This window comes from Nomascus leucogenys, chromosome 20 (assembly GCF_006542625.1).
Source record: "Nomascus leucogenys isolate Asia chromosome 20, Asia_NLE_v1, whole genome shotgun sequence".
In the NCBI taxonomy this organism is placed as follows: domain Eukaryota; kingdom Metazoa; phylum Chordata; class Mammalia; order Primates; family Hylobatidae; genus Nomascus; species Nomascus leucogenys.
This window is the reverse complement of record NC_044400.1, coordinates 83,553,069-83,567,705: the sequence shown is the minus strand read 5'-3', so window position 1 is coordinate 83,567,705 and position 14,637 is coordinate 83,553,069. Positions and strand designations below refer to the sequence as shown.

The window sequence follows — 14,637 nt, the reverse complement described above, 5'->3', positions numbered from 1 at the left end:
TCTGCTGGATTCTTCAAACACTGAGTTCCTTTTGTATAAAACGAAGGGAATAACCTTGACTGGGAATCAGACCTAAGCCCATTAACTGCAGGGTAAGGCCAATCTTGACACTGTCAAAGGATGTAATCAATAGCCCAGTTGTTACTTACTGGGGAACCTTTCCTGCAGGTGTCCCAGCCTGGCTCAAATTAGACATGGAAGGAGCCTTTATATTGAGAAGCTACAGAACCCTGGAAAGCTGAGGATCCACAGGCAGACGCAGTGAGAGTTGGGATGGGAGGTTTCTTGTGATGTCCTCTGAGAGGGTGTAATTGTTATTGTCTTGGGGCTCTTCCTAGATATTGTCAAATAAATTCCGATGAGGTAAGAAGTGACTTTATTCTAAGGAATATTGCATTGGGGAAAGCACCAAGCATAAGACCTGCAAGCATCTCCAAAATGAGGCAGAAAAGGGCTGTTTGTCATACGGAGGAGCAAGCAAGATTAGAAAGAAGGTGTGAGGGAGAGGGCAGAATGGATCAGATTCAGGATTGCAGAATGTTTCACCCTGACGTCAACCTGTTCTTGGGAGGGACATGAAGAGGGGTTGCGTGCTATCTCAGACTGAAGGTGGAGCAGAGTCCAGGGGCTTGGGTAAAGGAGAGAAACTTAAGCAAACTTTGGTTAACAGGTATTCTGTTCAGAACACTGAAGACAAAATTATTTGTTTATGAGGGAAAAATGAGAATCTGGAGTCTGTGAATTTGAGATATCTAAAGAGGGAACATCATCAAAGTCAATGAAAAGGTGATTTATTAGCAATAAGCTTTTTTTAATAGGGCACAAAGGATTGGAGAGACCATAGTTAAAACTACCAAGATTCACTAACCCACCTCCTCTTTTCCTTCACTTTCTTTTGTCCTATATATTTTTTCCTTTTGGCTTTTACTGAATTATATCCAATATTAATAATCTGGTAAACATAGGTAAAATGTTTTTGTTAAGTTCTGTGAGTAGTTTTATCAGATCCTTTAACTTGAGGGAGGGAGTTATGGAAGCCCATGATTTATAGACAGTTGCTCTGAAGTATAGGTGGGTCCCTGGGGCTTGTGACTGGCACGTGGAGTGGAAGCAATATTGTGGGACTGAGCCCTGAGCCGGTGGGGTCTGTGCTGACCCTGGTGTTGTCAGAATTGAGTTGTTGGACACCCAGTTGGTGATAGAAGTTTGGTTGGTGTTCAGCAAACTCCATATATTTGGTGTTAGAATAAAGATATCAGACCAGGTGTGGTGGCTCACGCCTGTAGTCCTAATACTTTGGGAGGCCACAGAGGGCAGATCGCTTGAGCTCAGGGATTCGACACCAGCCTGGGCAATATGGTGAAATCTTATGTCTACCAAAAATTAAAAAAAAAAAAGTAGCTTGGCAAGGTGGTGCATACCTGTAGTCCCAGCTGGGGCTGACGTAGGAGTATCACTTGAAGGCTGGGATGTTGAGGCTCTCCAGATTTATGATGTATCCTGGAGAATGTTCCATGTGTGTTTGAGAAGAATGTAAGTTACACTGTTGGTTGAAATGTTATCTGTATATGTCTTTTAGGTGTAGTTTTTTAGTGCTATGCAAGTACATTGTTTTCTGTCTAAATGATGTGCTGTGTTAAGTAGGGGAATAAAGTCCCCTAGTATTATCATATTTGTCTGTTTTTCTACATCTGTTAATATATGTTCATATTTTTGAGACAGGTCTCAGTTAACTTAGAAAGTTTATTTTGTCAAGGTCGAGGACACACACCTGTGACAGGAAGTCCTGGCGACATGTGCCCCAGGTGGTCAGGGAACAACGTAATTTTATACATTTTAAGGAGACATAAGACAGCAATCAATATATGTAAGAAGTACATTGATTCGGTCTGGAAAGGTGGGACAACGTGAAGCAAAGGTGGGAAGACTTGAAGTGAGGAGGGGGCTTCCAGGTCATAGGTAGATAAGAGACAAATGATTGCATTCTTTTGAATTTCTGATTAACCTCTCCAAAGGAGGCAATCAGATTCACATCCGTGTCAGTGGCGGAGAGGTGACTGAATAGAATGGGAGGCAGGTTGGCACTAAGCAATTCCCAGCTTGACTTTTCCCTTTAGCTTAGTGATTTGGAGGCCCTAAAATTTATTTTCCTTTTACAATATATTTATGTGCTCCTATATTGGGTATGTATATATTTTTAATTGTTATATTATTTTGACAAATTAGCCTTTCATTACCATATAGTGAAGTTCTTTTTTTCATAACATTTTTTTTTTTTCCTAGAAATCTCTTTTGTCTGATATGGCCACTGCTACAGTCTTTTAGTTATTATTTACATGGAATATTCTTTTTCATCCTTGAACCATTAACGTGTGTGTGTCCTTAACCCTAAGTCTCTTGTGTGCAGTGTATTGTTGCAGCATATTGTTGCACACTCCTGACCTTGTGATCCACCCGCCTTGGCCTCCCAAAGTCCTCAGGTTACAGGCGTGAGCCACCGCACCTGGCCAAGTCTTCAGGTTTGTTTCTGGGTTCTTGGCATTTCTCCCCTCCAGATTCCTGGGTGGGCAGGACTTCTCCCAGACTCTAGGTGACAGTGACTGGAGCTGGGTTATAGGGCTGTTGCCTGATTCACAGTGGGAATAAATTCAGCCAGCATGCCTACAGTGGCACATACAGGTGCGTTTTTTGGCAGGTCCCAGGTTAGGAAAAACTTCTCCTGGACTTTGGTGGCATGGACTTGGAGCCAGGTTATAGTGCCACGTCAAGATCCACCACCAAATAAATACTGGCAAGCCTACATCCAAGGGCACAGATGGACGTTTCTCTCTGTGGGTCCCTGTGTGTTTGGGATTTCTTCCACACCATGACTGACTTGTGCAAGGGGTGGATTTTAGGCTAATTCAGAGAGCACAGACAGAAGCAACAGGCTTTTCACCTGAGACACAGGACATTATGAATTCTTCTAGGTGTCTTGGCAGATGGTGCTGGTGGCAGAAACAAAACCAAATGTTCTACAGCTAATTCTACAATGAGAATTGAACATATTTTTTAATTCTGTAGCTGGGACTGTGATGGGCAAGCATACCCATGCCACTCAAGGGCATGCCCTCTCAATACAGCCTTCCTCAGTCTTGGGTTCTTCTGTTTTTATGATATATCTATATTACATTCAATATTTTATAGGTAAAAATTTTCAATTTTTTTCAACTCCATTTTACTGGGGAGCTTTTTTCATGTAGGTTCTCCTCAATTATTTGATTTTTGTTTTGTTTGTTTGTTTTTGAGGCAGAGTCTCACTCCGTCACCCAGGCTGGAGTGCAGTGGTGTGATCTTGGCTCACTGCACACTCTGCCTCCTGAGTTCACACCATTCTCCTGCCTCAGCTCCCCGAGTAGCTGGGACTACAGGCGCCCACCACCATGCCCAGCTAATTTTTTGTATTTCTGGTAGAGACGGGGTTTCACCATGTTAGTCAGGATGGTCTTGATCTCCTGGCCTTGTGATCCACCCACCTCGGCCTCCTAAAGTGCTGGGATTACAGGCGTGAGCCACCGTGCCCGGCCTTTTGTTTTAATCTTTATGTTTGCCTGGTAATTTTAAACTCTGTACCTTTTATGACCCTGTGGTATTTAATTCAAATAAAAGTCATTGGGTTTCACTTTGAGCAAATTAAAATGTACATACAAATCAGACATTTCTATTGCTTATAAAAGTTATCTGTGTGGTATTTGCATGTATAAATATTGTCCCTACTTTGTTTGTAAATTATTTATTCACTTGGGTGGTCATCAGTGTTTTCTTGTGTACGTGAGTAGTAAAAGAAACTGTAAAATTACCACCTACTTGATTATATGTTCTGTGAGAGAAACAGTTTTATTATTTGAAGATGATTTTTGAAAAATGTAACCTTTTTAGGTAGATGTAAATATCTAATTGTGATTAAAAATTTTAAATTGCTAACTTAAACATTTTCTTTCTTTCTTTCTTTTCTTTTTTTTTTTTTTTTTTTTTTTTTTTTGAGACAGAGTTTCGCTCTTGTTGCCCAAGCCGGAGTGCAGTGGCGCAATTTCAGCTTGCCGCAACCTCCTGCCTCAGCCTCCTAAGTAGCTGGGATTACAGGCATGCACCACCATGCCCAGCTAATTTTGTATTTTTAGTAGAGACAGGGTTTCTCCATGTTGGTCAGGCTGTTCTTTAACTCCCAACCTCAGGTGATCCACTTGCCTCAGCCTCCCAAAGTGCTGGGATTACAGGCATGAGCTACCACCCCTGGCCAATATTTTCAAGAATACGGTCTAGTGGTGTTAAGTACATTTACTTTATTTCACAGTGGATCTCTAGGTTAATTTTACCTTACAAAAGTAAAATTTAATACCTTATAAACAATAAGCTGCCCTTTTTTTTCTCTTCAGCTCCTGAAGAACACCATTTTACTTACTCTTTCTATAATTTTATAATTCTTCTCAGTGTAATTATATAATGTCTGTTTCTGTTTGACTCATTTTATTTAAGATAATGTTCTCAGGCTTTGTTTTGTAAGAAGTGTCAGAATATCTTTCTGTTTTAAAATGAAATAATATTTAATTGTATGTATATGTCACATTTTAGAAGTCTGATACTGATCTCTAAAGGGACATTTGTATTATTTCCAGGAATTGTCTTTTGTAAATAACAATGAATGAACATGCATGTGTACATAGCTATTTAAAGTCCTGCTTTATCATGTGGATAACTAATATTTCTAGCACCGTTTGTTGAAAAGACCGTCTTTTTCCAGCTGTGTGTTCTGGACATCTTTGTTAAAAATCACTTGGCTATAGGTTCATGAATTTGTTACTGGGTTTACTGGATACTTTGATCTCTCTGTCTGTTTTTATGCCAGTATTTTGCTGTTTTGCTTATTATAGCTTTATAGTATATTTTGGAATCAGGTAGTGCAATATCTCCAGCTTTGTTGTTGTTTTTTTTTTTTTTTTTTGCTCAGGATTGCTTTGGCTATTTGGGGGTCTTTGGTTGTTTCCTATAAATTTTAAGATAGGTTTTTTTTTTTTTCATTTATTTGAAAAAAGTCATTGGTATTTTGATAGAGATTTCATTGATCCTGTAGATCACCTTGGGTAGTATAGCCACTTTTAAATATTATTTCAATTCATGAGCAAAAAAATATTTTTCAGATTTTCATGTCTGTAGTTTCTTACCAATGTTTTATAATTTTCAGTTTAGAGTGTTCACCTTTTTAATTAAGTTTGCTGCTAGACATCTTTATTTTTTAGCGTGAATGACGTGGATGCAGAAGCAGCATTGGGCAAAACTGAACATGTCTTTTTTTTTTTTTTTTTTTTTTTTGAGACGGAGTTTCGCTCTTGTTGCTCAGGCTGGAGTGCAATGGTGCGATCTCAGCTCACCGCAACCTCCGCCTCCCAGGTTCAAGCAATTCTTCTGCCTCAGCCTCCCGAGTAGCTGGGATTACAGGCATGCACCACCACGCCCAGCTAATTTTGTATTTTTAGTAGAAATGGGGTTTCTCCGTGGTGAGGTTGGTCTCGAACTCCTGACCTCAGGTGATACGCCCGCCTCTGCCTCCCAAAGTGTTGGGATTACAGGCGTGAGCCACCGTGCCCTGCTTGAGCATGTCTTTGTGACTTAAAAAACTCAACAAATTAGATATAGATGGTATATACCTCAACACAATAAAGGCCATATATGACAAGTCAATGGCTGATATCATACTGGACAGGAAAGGGAAAATTTTATTTTTCGTTTTTTTATTTTTGTCATGCTCATCCATGTGAAAAGACCACCAAACAGGCTTTGTGTGAGCAATAAAACTTTTTAATCACCTGGGTGCAGGCGAGCTGGGTCCGAAAAGAGAGTCAGCAAAGGGAGATAGGGGTGGGGCAGTTTTATAGGATTTGGGTAGGTAATGGAAAATTACAGTCAAAGGGGTTGTTCTCTGGCAGGCAGGGACAGGGGTCACAAGGTGCTCAGTGGGGGAGCTTCTGAGCCAGGAGAAGGAATTTCACAAGGTAATGTCATCACTTAAGGCAGGAACCAGCCATTTTCACTTCTTTTGTGATTCTTTAGTTACCTCAGGCCATCTGGATGTACACGTGCAGGCTTGGACTCAGAGGCCTGACAATTTTACTTTAAGTTCTGGGATACGTGTGCAGAATGTGCAGGTTTGTTACATAAGTATACATGTGACATGGTGGTTTGCTGCACCTATCAACCCATCGTCTAGGTTTTAAGCCCCACACTCATTAGGTATCTGTCCTAATGCTCTCCCTCCTATTGCCCCCCACCCGCCCCCCGACAGGCCCCAGTGTGTGATGTTCCCTCCCTGTGTCCATGTGTTCTCATTGTTCAGCTCCCACTTATGAGTGAGAACATGTGGTGTTTGGTTTTCTGTTCCTGTGTTTGTTTGCTGAGAATGATGGTTTCGAGCTTCATGCATGTCCCTGCAAAGGACGTGAACTCATTCTTTTTTATGTCTGCAAGAGCAGAAAACTTAGGATGTTTTCATTTTACATTATAATGTAAATATAATGACAATATTTCACTGTGTACACTAAGTGTGGAGCACATATCAAATATAGGTCAGTGATAGGTCTATTTCCAATATAAGAGTCTCTGTTTATCTGTATGCATATTGTTCCTTATTGTTTATGAGTTGTATACTTGTTCTGTTTGTATACAATGGTGATTTTACCCTGCCTAGGTGAGTAGTCATTGAAATTCTTCTAATTTTACCCTCCATTTATTTATAAATCTGTTTTTCTATGTGTGGGAGAAACACTTTTGTGAGTTGAAGATAATTTCAAAAACCGTCTTACCACTGTATCTGTTTTAGATACTATTTTTGATTGTCAACACATAAACTTTACAATCTTAAATATTTTTAAATATTTATCTTAGTCATATTAATTATATTGACATTGTTACTCACTATCTCTAGCATATGTTTATCTTGCAAAGCTAACACTCAGTACACATTAAACAACTAACTACCTTTTCTGTTTTCTGGCCCTTTACAAAAACAATTCTGTTTTCTGTTTTAGAGTCCAACTGTTTTAGATATCTCATGTGAGTTGATTCATACAGTTGCTCTTCATGGTTGACTTACTTCATGTTGCACAATGTCATCAAGATTTATCTTTATTATAATTGTTGTGATATTTTTTGCTTTTTACAAGCTGGAGTAATATTTTAATATTTTTAATTTATTCATTTATTTGGTGAGAAATTTGCATTGCTTTCATTTATTTGCCTTCAGTAACAATGCTACAATAATTATGAGTGTAGAAATTACTCTTCATGTGACCATATGTGTGAGCGTGTGTATTTTTGCTGGATTTTATTTTATTGATCTAGCTGTTCACCTGTATACCCATACCAAATTTTTTAAGTTCTTTAGCTTTGTATATGTTTTGATATCATGAGATGTGGTGCCTCCAACATTGTTTCTCTTTTTGAAGATTGTGGGGTGCTTCATTGTCCTTTGAAATTCCCTATAATTTGGGGGTTGCTATTTCTATTTCTGCAAAAATTTAATTAAAAATTTGACGGAGATTGCATTTAATCTGTAGATTACATCAAACAGTCTAGATATCTTCATATTATTTGAAACGTTGAACAAGAGCATGCTAAAGTTTGTGTTGTTTAATTTCTATAAATGTCCATTTTTTTGGTTTTTTTTTTTTTTTTTTTTTTGAGATGGAGTTTCACTCTTGTTGCCCAGGCTGCAGTGCAACGGCATGATCTCAGCTCACCACAACCTCTGCCTCCCAGGTTCAAGTGATTCTCCTGCCTCAGCCTCCCAAGTAGCTGGGATTACAGGCATGTGCCACCACACCTAGCTAATTTTGTATTTTTGGTAGAGATGGGGGTTTCTCCATGTTGGTCAGGCTAGTCTTGAACTCCTGACCTCAAATAATCTGCTTGCCTTGGCCTCCCAAAGTGCTTGGATTACAGGCATGAGCCACCGCACCCAGCCAGTTTTCTTTTTTTAGTTAATTTCTACTCTCATTCCAGTTTGGTTATTAAAAGTAATCTGTAAAGTTCCTATTTTTAAAAATTTGTTAAGACTTTTTTGTAGCCTAACAGGTGGTCTATCACGGAGAATATTTTATGAGCTATTCAGAAGGGTATGTATTCTGCTTTTGTTTAAGAGTGTTCTCTACAATTCTATTAGACATAATTGTTTTATACTGTTTTGAAGTCTTCTATTTCCTTATGAGTATTCTTTTCTGATTATTCATTACAGAAATTGAGGTATTGAAATATCCTACTATAATTATATTGCTCTCTATGTCTTGCTTTACTTCTGTCAGTATTTGCTTTATATATTTGGAACCCTAATGTAAGACACACATACACACACACAAATATATGTACATACACACATTTTTCAGGGGTTCCTAGTAAATGAACATTTTTAATACAGTTTGTGTTCTTCTTTGTCTCTTAGGAGCTTTTAGTTAAAATAAGTTTTATGAAATAGGAGTTTTTTCCTTTAGATGTACTTCGGGTAATATTATTTTGACCTCTTCTGTTTGGTTCTTTGCATAAAGTTTTTTCTTTCATCTTGCCTTTTTCAGTCTCCTTTAATCATTAGATCTCAAGTGACTTGTAGAAAAGCAAGTTGTCAGGCACAGTGGCTCACGCCTGTAATTCCAGCACTTTGGGAGGCCGAGGCGGGCGGATCACGAGGTCAGGAGATGGAGATCATCCTGGCTAACACGGTGAAACCCCGTCTCTACTAAAAATACAAAAACAAAATTAGCGGGCGTGGTGGTAGATGCCTGTAGTCCCAGCTACTCGGGAGGCCGAGGCGGGAGAATGGCATGAACCCAGGAGGCGGAGCTTGCAGTGAGTTGAGATCACGCCACTGCACTCCAGCCTGGGTGACAGAGTGAGACTTTGTCTCAAAAAAAAAAAAAAAAAAAAGAAAAGCAAGTTGTATCTTGTTTTTTGATTTCTTAAATTTATTTGGTGCATGTATTTCCAATGGAAAGTTTACTTCATAAATATTTAAATAATTTGCTGAAATGGAAGGCTTATTCATATTATTTTATTAATTGTTTCACTTGATTATTGTGTTTTTGTCCCTTTTCTGTCTTCCTTTTGACTTTTGTATGGATAGATTTTTACTTCTTATTTTATTCATGTTTTATTAATTGTTTTACTTGATTATTGTATTTTTGTCCCTTATTTTCTTTTCTGTCTTCCTTTTGACTTTTGTATTGATAGATTTTTACTTCTTATTTTTTCATGTATCCATACAGATACCTACTTTGTGGTATCTTGTAAATTACATAAAATTTCTTAAAGTTAAAATAGTACATTTTAAAATGGTTATTTCAGTTGCATTTGAAAATTCTTCCTCATTACATCTGCCCTCGACTTTGTTATTAATGTCACTAATTATATTTTTATGTTACATATTTATTAACAGATTATGATGAAGTTTTTGATCATTTTTATGCTCTTTAAAATATTAGAGAATAATTAAAATGTTTTCTGCAGTATCATGATAATGGTACAGAACTTTACATTTGTGTATGTTCATGTCTTTCCCAAAAAGTTATTTATTTTCATATGATTATGTTTTGTTTTCTTGCATCATATTATTTTCAGTGAAAGATACTTTCTTCAGCATTTCTTTTGTAAGGCAGGTGTTATGCTAATATACTTTTTCAACATTTGGTTATCTTGAAAGAGCTTTACGTTTTCTTCATTTTTAGGACAGTTTTGGATGCTATAGTATTCCTACTTAACAAGCTATCTTTCTTTCAGCATTTTAACTATATCACAATTCCTTCTTGTCTAAAAAAATTTTGTTGACAGATTCACTGGTTAAGATCACACTTATAAATGACACATCACTTTTATCTTGCAGCTCCTAAGATTCTCTGTCTTTGACTTTTGAAACTTCGCTTATGTATGTACCTTTTTATAAATCTCTGTATGTATCCTAGTTGAAGTTTGTTGTGCTTCTTCATTTTTTACATCCTTCTTTTACTTTTGGAAATTTCTCACTCATTACTTTTGTATTTTTCACCTCCACAGTTTGTTTTTTATATTTTAACGTTTTCATCAATATTCTCATTTGTCTTATTATATTTAGTTGTATGTGTTCCCCTTTAGCTCACTGACGATTATTCAGGTTAAATTTTTTAAATTTCTACATCTTCATTTTTTATGGTTGTTTTCTGAAGTTTTAAATTTTTTAATTGGGCCATGTTGCCCTAATATTTTGTATATATTGTAACATCTGTTTGTTCATGTTTCTTCTTATGGTCTCTAATCACTCTTCTACCTATTCCCTGTATTTAACACTGCAGCCTGCTCCTGAAACATTTACATTTGGTCTTAGCAGACCCAAGCTGTTCTTTCAAAGTGTAGCACCATTTCTCTCAGCTCTGTGTTGGAGACAGAAACCAGATTTTGTAAAGACCCCAGAAAGCCAGAAGTAAGGATATGTGTATCAGTATTTTTCTTCTAAGAAAGAACCCAGGGGTTGACAGTTTACTCCTATAGGCACAATGCTATATTGGGGAGGAGGAAAGCTGTGGTGGGTAAATATTACAAACCTTCCTTCCTGTTCCATGTGGTTCTTAGTATTGTGCTTACCTGAGGCACTGCATACAGTTAACTCATTTACAGCTTTTGCACAAAGGCATTTTGGTTAGTATATTTTTGTTACATGTCTGTGAAGAAATTATGGGCTTTGATATTTTGTTATGCTATCTTATGTAGTTTGTATACATTTTCTACATTATATTCGTATGAATCTAGTAACTGGGATAATTTGTTATTTTTATTTCTTTCAGCTATATGTTCTCCTTTCAGCCAAGACCTTTCACCAGTGCAGGGGACAGAAGATTCATTCCACAGACTAATACTGAGAAGATACGAGAAATGTGGACATGAGAATTTACAATTAAGAAAAGGCTGTAAACGTGCGAATGAGTGTAAGGTGCAGAAAGGAGTTAATAATGGAGTTTACCAATGCTTGTCAACTACCCAGAGCAAAATATTTCAATGTAATACATGTGTTAAAGTTTTTAGTAAATTTTCAAATTCAAACAAACATAAGATAAGACATACTGGAGAGAAACCCTTTAAATGTACAGAATGTGGCAGATCATTTTACATGTCACACCTAACTCAACATACAGGACTTCATGCTGAAGAGAAACCCTACAAATGTGAAAAATGTGGCAAAGCCTTTAATAGGTCCACATCACTTAGTAAACATAAGAGAATTCATACTGGAGAGAAACCCTACACATGTGAAGAATGTGGCAAAGCCTTTAGAAGGTCCACAGTTCTGAATGAACATAAGAAAATTCATACTGGAGAGAAACCCTACAAATGTGAAGAATGTGGCAAAGCCTTTACAAGGTCCACAACACTGAATGAACACAAGAAAATTCATACTGGAGAGAAACCCTACAAATGTAAAGAATGTGGCAAAGCCTTTAGGTGGTCCACAAGCCTGAATGAACATAAGAATATTCATACTGGAGAGAAACCCTACAAATGTAAAGAATGTGGCAAAGCCTTCAGACAGTCCAGGAGCCTGAATGAACATAAAAATATTCATACTGGAGAAAAACCCTACACATGTGAAAAATGTGGCAAAGCTTTTAACCAATCCTCAAGTCTTATTATACACAGGAGCATTCATTCTGAACAAAAACTTTACAAATGTGAAGAATGTGGCAAAGCTTTTACTTGGTCCTCATCCCTTAATAAACATAAGAGAATTCATACTGGAGAGAAACCTTACACATGTGAAGAATGTGGCAAAGCCTTTTATAGGTCCTCACACCTTGCTAAACATAAGAGAATTCATACTGGAGAGAAACCCTACACATGTGAAGAATGCGGCAAAGCTTTTAACCAATCCTCAACTCTTATATTACACAAGAGAATTCATTCTGGGCAAAAACCTTACAAATGTGAAGAATGTGGCAAAGCCTTTACACGGTCCACAACACTGAATGAACATAAGAAAATTCATACTGGTGAGAAACCCTACAAATGTGAAGAATGTGGCAAAGCTTTCATATGGTCCGCAAGCCTGAATGAGCATAAAAATATTCATACTGGAGAGAAACCCTATAAATGTAAAGAATGTGGCAAAGCTTTTAACCAGTCCTCAGGCCTTATTATACACAGGAGCATTCATTCTGAACAAAAACTTTACAAATGTGAAGAATGCGGCAAAGCCTTTACTCGGTCCACAGCCCTGAATGAACATAAGAAAATTCATTCTGGAGAGAAACCCTACAAATGTAAAGAATGTGGCAAATCTTATAACTTATCCTCAACCCTTACTAAACATAAGAGAATTCATACTGGAGAGAAACCCTTCACATGTGAAGAATGTGGCAAAGCCTTCAATTGGTCCTCATCCCTTACTAAACATAAGATAATTCATATTGGAGAGAAATCCTACAAATGCGAAGAATGTGGCAAAGCTTTTAATCGGCCCTCAACCCTTACTGTACACAAGCAAATTCATACTGGCAAGGAACATAGTTGAATGACATTTCTAGAAACCTCTAATTCCAGTGTCTTCAAACAGCAAATAAATGGAAGAATACTGTTCCCATATAAACTTGTATTATTTTTCTTATTTTAAATTTTTTAAAATTTCTGTATCTACATAGTATGTGTATGTATTTATGGCTTATTTGGGTTATTTTGATACAGGCATATGATATGTAATTATCACATCAGAGTAAATGAGTTATTCTTCTCAAGCATTTCTTCTTTGTATTACACACAGTCCAGTTATACACTTTAATTTTTTTTTTTTTTTTTTTTGAGACAGCATCTCACTCTGTCGCCCAGTCTAGAGTGTAATGGCACAATCTTGGCTCACTGCAACCTCCGCCTGCCAGGTTCAAGCAATTCTTCTGCCTCAGCCTCATGAATAGCTGTGACTACAGGCACGTGCCACCATGCCCAGCTAATTTTTTGTATGTTCAGTAGAGACAGGGTTTCACAATGCTGGCCAGGCTGTTCTTGAACTCCTGACCTCATGATCCGCCCACCTCGGCCTCCCAAAGTGCTGGGATTACAGGTGTGAGCCATCGCACCTGGCCACTTTAATTATTTTTAAATGTACAATTATTTTTTTACTACAGGTTATTTTATGATTATAAGTATGTGAATATAATTATAATTCACATTTCTAAGTCATGAATGCTTTTTAAAAAGTTCCATATTTTGAACATGTAGCATCTCTCTGCAAATAAATGCAGACTTTGGTTTTGATTTACATGGAGTTAAATATGTAAATGTATTGCTCTAAAGATAAAATTTATGTGTAAGAAAATTATGGGGCAAGCAGTTGTGTTTGTGTGAGAGTTTGTATCTGTTTTCCAAAGAAAATAGCAATATTGGAACAAAGATTATTTTAATAAGGTGGATAATTTACTAGAAATCTAGAAACCTAAAACATTCTGAAATCAAATCTATATTTTCTTCTATTACTGTAAAATTTAATGGATCATTGTTGAGACTCTCCCCATGCAAATTCTGTTTTTATTTGTCTGTTACTCATGCTAGAGCTATAATTGACTTCTTTCTTTTTTTTTTAATTTTTACTTTAGTAAGTATTATGTAAGCTGGTCAGAAATTATAATTTTATACCTATTTCTCAGTGACCGGGTCTTTCGCTTAGGCACAGACGGGGAAGCAGAGCCAATATGCCAGTGGCCCGGAGCTGGGTTTGTCGCAAAACCTATGTGACCCTGCGGAGACCTTTCGAGAAATCTCGTCTCGGCCAAGAGCTGAAGCTGATCGGCGAGTATGGGCTCCGGAATAAACGTGAGGTCTGGAGGGTCAAATTTACCTTGGCCAAGATCTGCAAGGCCGCCCGGGAACTGCTGATGCCTGATGAGAAGGACCCACGGTGTCTATTCGAAGGCAATGTCCTGCTGCGGCGGCTGGTCCGCATTGGGGTGCTGGATGAGGGCAAGATGAAGCTGGATTACATCCTGGGCCTGAAGATAGAGGATTTCTTAGAGAGACGCCTACAGACCCAGGTCTTCAAGCTGGGCTTGGCCAAGTCCATCCACCACGCTCGCGTGCTGATCCGCCAGCGCCATATCAGGGTCCACAAGCAGGTGGTGAACATCCCGTCCTTCATTGTCTGCCTGGATTCCCAGAAGCACATCGACTTCTCTCTGCGCTCTCCCTATGGGGGTGGCCGCCTGGGCCGCATGAAGAGGAAGAACGCCAAGAAGGGCCAGGGTGGGGCTGGGGCTGGAGACTACGAGGAGGAGGATTAAGCCCACTTGTCCCTCCTGGGCTGCTGGTTTGTCTCGTTTTCCTGCCAAATAAACAGGATCAGCGCTTTACAAAAAAAAAAAAAAAAAAGAAATTATAATTTTATAAAAGTAGTGTACACAAAATTTTTAGATGCAAGTTCACAATTTGTGTATTAAGTTGTATTTTAGTTAGGACAATTTCATTTTATTGCTTTAATTGGATAACCCTATATGAGCTGTTTAGTTATTCCTTTCACTTTTTATAATTGACATAAATGAGTTTATTGTGCCAATTTTTTCAGGTAAGTACTGGGAAAACTTTATAATTCATGGGATGTTTTGATAT

At 37.8% G+C, this 14,637-nt stretch overlaps 1 protein-coding gene and 1 pseudogene across 4 annotated transcripts in view; both read left to right on the top strand.

Annotated features, from left to right (window-relative positions):
* Window positions 1-13,300, top strand: part of LOC100599219 (zinc finger protein 595) — a 32,610-nt gene extending 19,310 nt beyond the window's left edge. For 2 of the 3 annotated variants that reach the window (XM_030801121.1, XM_030801120.1), the window contains exon 3: window positions 10,836-12,627. In XM_030801121.1, coding sequence (XP_030656981.1) covers window positions 11,159-12,556 — 1,398 coding nt within the window. In that variant the 5' untranslated portion in view covers window positions 10,836-11,158 and the 3' untranslated portion in view covers window positions 12,557-12,627. Of the gene's footprint in view, window positions 1-10,835 lie in introns of all 3 variants that reach the window. The other variant, XM_012499821.1, reaches the window with a different exon arrangement.
* Window positions 13,301-13,727: 427 nt separating this feature from the next.
* LOC100604195 lies at window positions 13,728-14,400 on the top strand (annotated as a pseudogene). Its single transcript, XR_001114093.2, has one exon. The product of XR_001114093.2 is annotated as a 40S ribosomal protein S9 pseudogene (transcript).
* Window positions 14,401-14,637: the final 237 nt, after the last annotated feature.